General features: G+C 50.3%; 1 protein-coding gene across 1 annotated transcript; it reads left to right on the top strand.

Moving 5' to 3' along the window:
* The first annotated feature begins 2,025 nt into the window (after window positions 1–2,025).
* On the top strand, window positions 2,026–8,007 carry LOC124663219 (peroxidase 38-like). The gene is made up of 5 exons (XM_047200945.1): window positions 2,026–2,174; window positions 6,358–6,529; window positions 6,841–6,993; window positions 7,117–7,465; window positions 7,589–8,007. Exons 1-5 carry the CDS (start codon window positions 2,026–2,028, stop codon window positions 8,005–8,007), a joined length of 1,242 nt encoding a protein of 413 aa, XP_047056901.1.
* The last annotated feature ends 2,371 nt before the right edge of the window (window positions 8,008–10,378 follow it).

Raw genomic sequence — 10,378 nt, 5'->3', positions numbered from 1 at the left:
GTTTTTAGGTGTCGTTTCAGGATGAGCCGGAAGCTCTTCCTGAGAATTGTGTATGCCCTTCGAGAGTACGACTCCTATTTCAGATGCAAGTTGGATTGCACCGGCATGGCAGGGTTTTCCGCCCTCCAAAAGTGCACGGTGGCTATGCGGATGCTGGCATATGGAGCTCCTGGTGATTCTACCGATGACTATCTTCGGATGGCGGAGTCCATCGCCCTTGATTGTTTCTACCGGTTCTGCATGGCGGTGATAGCAGTGTTCGGGGACATCTACTTGAGATCACCCACTGTCGTAGACACTGCTAAGATCCTCGCTGTCAATGAAGCTCGAGGATTTCGAGGGATGGTTGGAAGCATTGACTGCATGCATTGAAAATGGAAGAACTGTCTGTTTGCCTGGCAGGGAATATACAAGGTTCACAAAAAAGGCTGCACTGTGATACTTGAGGCAGTGGCTACCCATGATCTCTGAATTTGGCACTCCTTCTTTGGTATGCCGGGATCGAACATCAACGTCTTGCAGTGCTCGCCGATCTTCTCCAAGCTTGTTGAGGGTCATGCTCCCCCGGTTAACTTTGTGATCAATGGCCGGCAGTACAACAAGGGATACTATGTTGCAGACGGTATCTATCCAAAGTAGGCAACATTTGTGAAGACTATCTCAAGCCCCGTCCTCCCGAAGGAGCTAGAGTTTGTCAAGGAACAAGAAGGTTGCCGAAAGGACGTCGAGTGTGCATTTGGTGTCCTCCAGCAGGGATTTGTTGTAGTCAGGTTCCCCGTTTGACTTGGTCCAAAGATCAGATGTGGGAGGTGATGAACGGTTGTGTGTGCTTACACAACATGATTATCGAGAATGAGCGAAAGTATCTGGTTCCTCTGAGCGAACAAGTTGCACCATATGATAGAGAGGGTCCTCTTGCACAGCCTAATCACCAGGTGTCGGCATCGTGGGATGCGTTCATCGCTATGCGTCAGAACATTCGAGACTCCACAATGCATCAACGGTTGTAGGATGATCTGGTGGAGCACATATGGACGCTTCGAGGCAAAGCCAACTAGTTTCCATTTGATTTGTTTGAAAACTTGTCAATTTATTTGCCTGTTTTGTTGAACCGTAACGTTTATTTGTAAAAACAAGCCAAATGTTGGCAACATTGGTCAAATTCACCGAACTATGCTGGATATTTGGCAGCCAAGGATGTTTATTTCTGAAAAACGCCGAACACCGGGCGTCTACCGGGGAGACGGCTAGAACTTTGGCGCTCCTCGGTCCAAAATTTCATCCAATCCGACGCTAAATAGCGCCGGGCCGTGGGGAGCGCCAACAGCTGGAGATGCTCTAAACTCCAATTTTGCCCTGGGCCGTGTCTAGCAGTGTTTGCATCCCCTCCGTCTTCTGTGCGCATGTGCTAGTGTCGTTGGTTCCGACTGAAGTATGCGAGCGACGCAACGAGATCCGCTGCCGTCAAGCGCTCCTGCCACCTGATCTACTCACTAACCCGCGTACAACATCAGACCGTAATTTGTGACACGTATGGGCGTCTGGAGTATGAAGCGCGTCGCGGCGCGAGCTTCCACGTACGGTGACCACGACTTCATCTACGACAACGCAGCGGCTGCGGCTAGCAGCAGACGATGGCGAGGCCCACCGACAACAACAGGCAGAGGAGCAGCAGAAGCCCGTCAATCAGGACGTATTCTTCAACACGGAGATTCTAGTGGAGGAAGTATGTGACGACACGGTCGACTACATTGGCTTGCTCGCGTGGGAGGTGGAGCAGGAGAAGGCCATGAACATGGAGAACTAACTCCCCGTCATGCTGGCCGGGCTAAGCAAGGAGGAGGTTCTCCGACTAGCCACCGAGACCCTCGAAGCTTCAGGAGGTGGACGAGTGGCAGCGCCTCGCTGTGCAGTTGCTTGAGTTCACGCTCGCGTAGGGGCAGCCCGGCACTCTGCCCGGGACCCCAAAACGGTGCGCAACGTCTGCAACACCGCATCCCGTGTCGAACCCTCCATTTGCTCGACATGGAAACAATGACCTGCCCCGGCGCACCCCCTCCTCCTCAGACCATAGCGGTGACACCAATGCAGGTGTGGCCTTACCCATGGCCTACGCCGGAGCTCGTCAACCTGACCAAGGAGGACGAGGAGCAGGAGGAGGAGATAGGCCAAGGGTTTGTGCTCGATTTTTTTTATCTTCTATGTATTTTTATTTTTCATTTACACTATGTAAATTAAGTTTGCAAAATCTAAATTTATCAACAACAGACAGTGCGTCAGACCGCTAGGTCTGCCTGAACCCCAACCCAAATGAACAAGGATGAAGAGATGGACGATTTGTGTCCATGGCCTGACCTAAACGGATGAAAACGAACACTTAGGGCCTAATTGGTTGCTAGCAGGGTTTGGTCGCATCTGTGGAACATGGCTCCATGGATGCTATCCGAGAAATGCAACCTCTAATCCACGTTGTATAAGTCGTTTGGTTGCAAACAACTTCTACTTTGCATTAGTTGTGAAGCAAAGTCTTTGGCGTTTGGTTGCTCACAAATCATGTTTCAACAAATGCAACGGATGTTTGGTTACAGCCTGCGTGCCGAATACGATCACAACCTACCTTTCTTGGTGAGCTTACCCAGTTCACCATATATGTTCACAAGGTGTTCAACGAAATAGGAAATAACATGACAACAACCATATATCACATAATCAATAATGCTAGCATATGGATAATAGTTCTAGGAGTGGAGTTGCACCACGAGGTCACGAGCAGCAGCTCTCGTGATGCAACATAAGTTCATCAACTGAGGGGTTACGTAAGTACCACTTCACAAAATATACATACGTGCCAAGCTGCTCCCAAAATATACATCATGGATGCGGTGTTCAACATTGTTAACAAGCACAACAACAAGTATCCAATGCTCATGCTCCTTAGAGGTAATACTTCGTCAGGAAGGCGTTGAACCAGACCATCCTGTTAGAAGGGGTCATCACGAGATCCTTTTGGCATGTGCGTTGTGATCCATGAGGTGGTTCAGAGCACGGTGGACCCAGGGCCGGCTCTAGGATATTCAAGGCCCCAGGGTGGACTCTATCAATGGGCCCAACAAAAAAAATCGATGGGTTGAAGGGATAAAATTATTGTGCGCTCATAAATACTGATAATTTTTCGGTACCATCAAATATCTAATATATATTTTTTACATTTGCTTTAAACCAAGTATCATAGGGTCATAAATATCAAAAGAAGAAGCTTCCTAATCTATGTTTTTAGGATTCTTATGGTCACTGAACTTTTCGGTGTTCTGAATGGCATCATGATCAACATCATTTTCCAATTGACCTAACAGCTTGATTTTCCATGTCTCATAGTCTGACTATATTCACAAACAAACCAAGTGAACTGACAGCTAACGAGTAATGGACGGAGCTATGAAAGCAGTTGCAAGTGTTGTAAAAAGAAAGAAAACAATCGTCACGTATTCAGAACACGAAAATATAGAGTAGGTCGATATAAGGTTTCACAGAATATATGATCCAAGATTCCGAAAATTACCGAGCCGAATTGCGATTTGCCCAAGGCCGTAGCTGAAGCCGCTCCCAGTGTGTAATTCTCCGGTACTGTGTCATGCTTGATTAGGGAATAGGTAATTAGGGATAGCAGGAGCCTCCGTGCTATGCTTATTTGATTCGATTGAAAGACTCCAGAGAAAAGGAATCGACAACTTCCTGGGCGTTCTCCTGATTGGATCGAGAGGAAGGTTTTTGCGTGCGTGCGTGTGAATTTGTTTGACTTGGACGCTTGGCCTGGCTAGACGGGCCTAAATTTTTTTTTCCTCTACTCTTCCCTATATACACTCTACTAGAAATAATAGGCCCCTGTTTTGGTCGGGCCCCGGGCCGTCGCACCTCTTGCCCTGGGCCAGAGCCGGCCCTGGGTGGACCACGGCGGGAGTGAGTGGAGCAGCTGGAACACAATCGGCGTATATCTTCTTCACCTGAGCATAGTTTTCTATGGGTTTGTTGATGAAATCTGTGTTCCTAGGGTGAGTCTACAATGATGAGGTTACTTAGTTCTTCCTCGCGTTCAAGCTAACAACATCCATCATAAGTTACTTAGTCAATCAAGTGCAAGAGAAGATGCAATGCGCAAACCTTGGTGTAGGCATAGTATGCATCATCGTCCATCATGATAACTGATGTGTTCTCCACCCAACGCACCCCCTCCAACGTTTTTAACACGCATACCTGAACCCACCTTGCTCAAGTGTCTCAGATGGTTGTAGACCTGATCGACACCAATGTCACGGCCAGTGAACTTCAGAACAGCATGTACAATCTCCTTCAGGTCACGGTTCCTGAAGAACATCACTTCGGTCATCTCTTCCTTGACCAACTCACACACCCGGTTCAACACGAAGGTGGACAGAGCGGCATGCCATATCATGTTCTTCTTCTTAATAGGGAAGTGCCTATCAGGCGCCGGAATGTACCGGAGTGGTACAACATGCAACACAGACTTCGGTGACAGATCAGTGGAGGTCGCGTCCTATATAGATAATGAAAGTAGCAAAAGTGCAAGAACATTGGTAAGAAAGATACTTGTTTCACACTTAGAAACTCCGAGAACAATATTATGCAACAATCGTAAGCAAGCAAGGAAGCAAGCATATTAACAATCTTCAGTGAAGTTACAAACACATTGTGTGTGCACACCATGTATAAGTGCATAGCAAGTACAAGGAGTAGTTGTAAATGTTGTACAACCAATCCTCATACTAACTATCGCACTTATACATGACGATTTGGCTTAAAAGAACGCATAAGGAGGTGTTCAACGAAACACACTAGAAATCTTAGAAACGCACTAGACGCTTACAGATCGAAGCAAGAACTACGCAAAACGACTTTACTCTTACAGATCGAAGCAAGAACTAAGCAAAACTACTCTACTCTTACAGATCGACGCAAGACCTTATAGGTCAAAGCATAAACTTATCAAAAGTACTCTACAAGTACAGATTGAAGAAACAAACTAAGCATGACAACTTTAGGTCTTACAGATCGAAGCAAGAATTAAGCAAAACTACTATATCGAACCAAGAATTTCTATCCCTACACATACTAGAAGCCTTAGTACAGATCTAAGCTAGGGTTCAGTGATCTAGCAGTTGGACCCGGCGGAGGAAGACGACGACATGTCGGCTAGGCGTAGGAGGAAGAACTGCCGCATCGGAGGTCCATCGGCTCTAGAATAGACCGTCCCTTACCTTGGTCGCTTGCGAATAGGTATCGACGGAGAGCTCGAAAGAAAAATGGTGTCGCGACTTTGGACGGTGAGGTTGGGAGGTGTAAATAGGGGGAGTATCGGAGGGAGGTGACCCGGATTTCTCCCTCCGTATTTTCCCCGGCACGCGCGGGCTCCCGTCATCCCTTCCTCGCATCAGCGCGGCGCATTTTTGCCCCAGTGAGCGCGAGAGGAGGCTGCATCGCAAGAAAAAGCCGAATCTAGTGTTCCCCTTCGTACAACCTTTCGAGTGTTTTAAAGTTCGTGCAATGCAGAAAATCTTTCTTCCGTTGGCATTCAAATGGACAGGAATGCAAGAAAACCCATTGTGGCAACCAAACAGGCCCCTAGTCTCCAAAATCAAACAAAATTTCGTCTGAAATCAGTCCGGATTTGCGGTGCCTGCTGTCTTCTGTTTGAAGTGGAAACGAGCTCAAAACCTCACAGGTTAGTGAGGTCACACGGAACTACGGGAGCCTGCATAGGTATAGGTAAGCAAGCGAACGTCAGGTTCAGAGACTACTGACACCGCTCAATATCTGAACTCGAGGTGTTGGTGGCACCTCCGATCAGACATCCACACAAGGCGCACATGCTCATCCAAGCGATCGGCGCAAACGTATCTTATCCACCTCTGAATTTTGTCCTCTGGCACCCCTTCTTCTATGCAGCCTGCAGGTTGAACGCCCAATTCGAACGGAAATTAGAAATCTCTCCCATGTACAATGGTCGTTCTGTATGCAGCCGGAAGCAGAGCGCCTCAAACGGGCCGGGGCACACTCGGAGGATAATCACATTTCTTGCCTTGCTCGAATTCCCTTTCTGCACGCTTTTACAATGCATATATAAACGGCGGTGCATCTGTGGTTAGCTCAACGGTGCCTTAGAGGTGGTAACTAAAGTAGTGTGATTTCCAATTGTCGCAGTGGAAGAATTTTTTGGAGAAATCTTTCACACGAGAACAGTTGATTGAATTGAACACCTCACCACTCTCCAATCGGCATATACTCGTAATACATGCTGAATTTCTGAGATATTATTCCTTGGTCTTGCAACTTGCGAATCAGTGAAACATTCTTGATGCACTTGAGGGAGGTATCAGCTGTTCAACCACATCAATTAGCTGATCTTTGGTATAGTAATACTGCTACTAAGAACCAACATGCTGAATCAGGTTCTGGCACAGACAGCACGACTAATCCATACTACATCTACCGTATAGGTAGGCGTATATTAGTAGTACTGCCCCTGAAAAATAAACTCCAAGATCCCGCAAAGCAGAATCATTTCCCGCGGCATTTTAAAATAAATCGCCTTGGCGCCATAACTTCCAACACCTCGAACCTGAACAAAGAATACAGTAAGCGATGTTACGACATCCGGCGTGGGTAGCCATCTGCTTGCTCGCCGTCATCTTGATCCTGTGCACAGCCAGTCTCTGCACGCACGCCGGGCGGTCGACCTCCTACCACCTGCTGGACGACGACGAGGAGGAGGACGGCGGCGGCGACGGCGATGACTCGTCGTCCTTCTCCTTCTCCTCACCGCAGGCGACGCCGGACGAGCTGGCATTCGGGTTCTACGACGGGACGTGCCCCGACGCCGAGGAGATCGTCGCGTCCACCGTGCGGGAGCTCTTCCTCGCGGACTCCAACGTCGCCGCCGCGCTCGTCCGCCTCTTCTTCCACGACTGCTTCGTCCACGTACGTACGAACTGAACTCCGTCTCCCGCAGATCATGAGTCCTTTACCTGCGCGTGCTCACGTACGCACACGCCAAGACGCTGTGCTCTGTTGCCGTTTGTTTCTGGCCGCGCGCGCATGCAGGGCTGCGATGCCTCGGTGCTCCTGGACCGTATCAACGGCGGGAAGTCGGAGAGGGACGCCGCCCCGAACCGCTCGCTGCGAGGCTTCGGCGCCATCGACAAGATCAAGGCGAGGCTGGAGAAGAAGTGCCCGGAGACCGTGTCCTGCGCCGACATCCTGGCGCTGGCCGCGCGGGACAGCCTCGTCCTCGTGGGCGGGCCGAGCTACCCGGTGCTCACCGGCCGCCGAGACAGCGCCCGGAGCTTCCACGACGACGTCAACGTCCCGTCCCCGAACGCAACCCACGCCATGACGCTCGATGCGTTCGCGCGCCGCGGCTTCACCGAGCGCGAGACCGTCGCGCTCCTAGGTACGTCCGCTCGTCTCGTCTGCCCGTTACCAGAGCTTCCCGTGAGAGGTTATGTGTTTTTTTTTGCGGGTAATGAGAGGTTATGTGTTTCTGATTGATTTTTCTCGATGTGCCCGCTTGTAGGAGCACATAGCATCGGGAAGGTCCAGTGCAGATTCTTCAGGGACAGGATCTACAACTTCGCCGGGACAGGCCAGCCGGACGACTCCCTCGACTCCGACATGATCGGCGAGATGAGGGCCGTGTGCGGCGGCGCCGGCACTGCGCCGATGGAGATGGGGTACTACCGGCAGGGGCGGGAGGTGGGGTTCGGCGCGCACTACTACGCGAAGCTTCTCGCCGGACGCGGCATCCTGCGCTCCGACCAGCAGCTCACGGCTGGGAGCACCGTGCGCTGGGTGCGCGTGTACGCCTCTGGGGTGCGCGGCGAGGAGGCTTTCCGGGAGGACTTCGCGCACGCCATGGTTAAGCTGTCTGCGCTTGCGCCGCTCACCGGGTCCGCCGGCCAGGTCCGGGTCAGCTGCTCCAGGCCAGTTGAGTAGGAACCGCGAGGGATTTCCCCCTTTTTTTTGCCATGTAATCTGCACATGTTCTTCTTTGTAGAGAGGTGGGACATGCACGGAGCTGAGACCATGAATGTTGAAATATCCGATGTAGGCAGAACCGTGTGATCGATGGTTCTAACAAGAACAAGGTGGAGAGCTGAATTTTCCTGCAAATGATGTAAACTCTGTAATGCTAAGGCTGCCAAAGTGCCAAGCATAAAACAGCTTACAAAAAGTGAAAGAGATAAATACATGAGGCCATGAATGTTGAAATGTCCGATCTAGCCTGAACGGTGTGATCGATGGTTCTAAGAGCATCTCCGACGGGGCCGACGTAAATGGATGTTGAGCGATCGTTTGCGTTCACGCGGTTGAAAAATGCGTCTTTGATCAAGGCCTAGCGTCCGCGTCCGACACATAGTGTCCAGGCTGTCCGCGGAGACGCAAAACTGGCCTAAAATATGCGTCAAGTTTGCGTCTTCGCGGACGCTACGTGGACGCCCCGAGTGACCGCCGAATCTCACGTAGGATCCGCCCGTCAGTGGCAGGGACGCCGCAAACATTTCCGCCAGTGCTCATTAATCAAAGTTGATCGCAACCACCATGGATTCCAAGGGAACCCTCGCAGCCACCACCCGAACTCCCCCATAGCCACCACGAGAGCCCCAATGGAGGCCGCATCTCCGGCCGACTCAAAGCGTGCCGCCACCGGCGGCCGGGAAGCTAAGCCGAAGGCGTCAAAGAAGCTGTTATCCAAGGAGGAGAAAGACGTCGAGGCCGCGAAGCGTCGCGGCCGGCGCAAGAATCTGAAGAAGAGGAATGCAGCGACCGCCGCTGCCTGATACGTCCCAAACGTATCTATAATTTCTTATGTTCCATGCTACTTTTATGATGATACTCACATGTTTTATACACATTATATGTCATTATTATGCATTTTCCGGCACTAACCTATTGACGAGATGCCGAAGAGCCAGTTGTCTGTTTTCTGCTGTTTTTGGTTTCAGAAATCCTAGTAAGGAAATATTCTCGGAATTGGACGAAATCAACGCCCAGGGTCCTATTTTTGCACGAAGCTTCCAGAAGACCGGAGAGGAAACGAAGTGGGGCCACGGGGCGACGACACAACAAGGACCTGCAGCTTCAACAACGACTAGGACAAATGTTTGTGTGAGGCGTGGCTCGCGACCAGCCATGACTGCATAAATGGCGTCCAACAAAAGGGCAAAGTATACTGGGCCAAGGTGGTCCAAGAGTACAAAGAGAGAAAGCATCACACGCCCTACGAGATGAAATGCGATCGCACGGAAGAGTCCATCAGAAAAAGATGAAACTACATCAAACAAGAGACCGCCAAGTTCTGCGCCGTCGTCGATCATGTTGTTGCCCATCCCTAGAGGGGCATTGGCGTGCTTGGAGTGGTAAAGAAACGAGCATCATCATTCCATCTATGTACAACATTTGCAAACCATGATCCGGGCTTTAACCAATTGTAGGTACCTAAGGCCTTGGAGAAGTTCAAGGCAACACATAAGAATGGCTTCTATATGGTCCATTGCTGGGAGATGCTGAAGGACGCACCAAAGTGGAGGATTGGCTATGCAGCCTACCATGAACTTGTCAAGAATGAGACAAACGGTTGTCATCGACGGTGAAGACGACGATCCTGGGCAGAATGCCCTTCCACCTCGTCCTCGGAGCCATAAGGCTACCAAGGCCGATCTTGCCCAGGAGGCATCAACCCTTGCGTTGAGCCAGACCTTGGAGAAGATCACGGTCGAGTCTCAAGCCGCCCTGAACAAAAGGGACGAGAAGAAGTGTCTGGAAAAGGAGGCCGCAACTGTCATCTACCTCAACCTCGCCGAAGGATGGACGTCGAGGCCAAAAAGGCAGACGCCGAGCCCAAATTGCGTGACGCCGAGGCCAGAAGGATATATGTCGAGGCCAAGATTCGTGCATAGGACGCAAGAATCATGTTGGACGACTTGAGCAACATGGACGCCGACACCAGGGTCTGGTTCATGAAAAAGCGCGCCGAAATCCGCGCGTGAGACGCCTGATCTGTGGTGCCATTGCCAACCACCATGGACTCCTTTTGGACTATATCTCAAGTCCTGGCCATGTTTGAGCACCTTTTGGACAACAATTTGTGTCGTAGCTTGTGCACAATGTGATACTTATTTGAGACCTCAATTTAAGCCAATATGATGGCCATATATTGATGTCATTTCCTTATTTCTCGTACTTTTTGATATTTCTGAAAATAAATGGCCCGCGGCTAAAATGCTTTAGCCGCTAGAGCCACCCTCGACGCAAACGGACGCATGACTATTTTTACATCCGCGGGAAGATACAAACGGAAGTGCGT

This window comes from Lolium rigidum, chromosome 6, assembly GCF_022539505.1.
Source record: "Lolium rigidum isolate FL_2022 chromosome 6, APGP_CSIRO_Lrig_0.1, whole genome shotgun sequence".
In the NCBI taxonomy this organism is placed as follows: Eukaryota; Viridiplantae; Streptophyta; class Magnoliopsida; order Poales; family Poaceae; genus Lolium; species Lolium rigidum.
The sequence above is the reverse complement of the archived record's forward strand: the minus strand, read 5'-3'. Positions and strand labels throughout refer to the sequence as shown.

What these genes read in the sequence shown, in the direction of transcription:
- LOC124663219 (XM_047200945.1), top strand. Translation starts at nt 2,026, where the DNA reads ATGGAAACAATGACCTGCCCCGGCGCACCCCCTCCTCCTCAGACCATA. An exon ending in TAGGTAGGCGTATATTAGTA is followed by an intron (nt 6,530 to 6,840) that starts GTACTGCCCCTG and finishes TCCTCACCGCAG; the next exon opens with GCGACGCCGGACGAGCTGGC. An exon ending in CGAGACCGTCGCGCTCCTAG is followed by an intron (nt 7,466 to 7,588) that starts GTACGTCCGCTC and finishes GCCCGCTTGTAG; the next exon opens with GAGCACATAGCATCGGGAAG.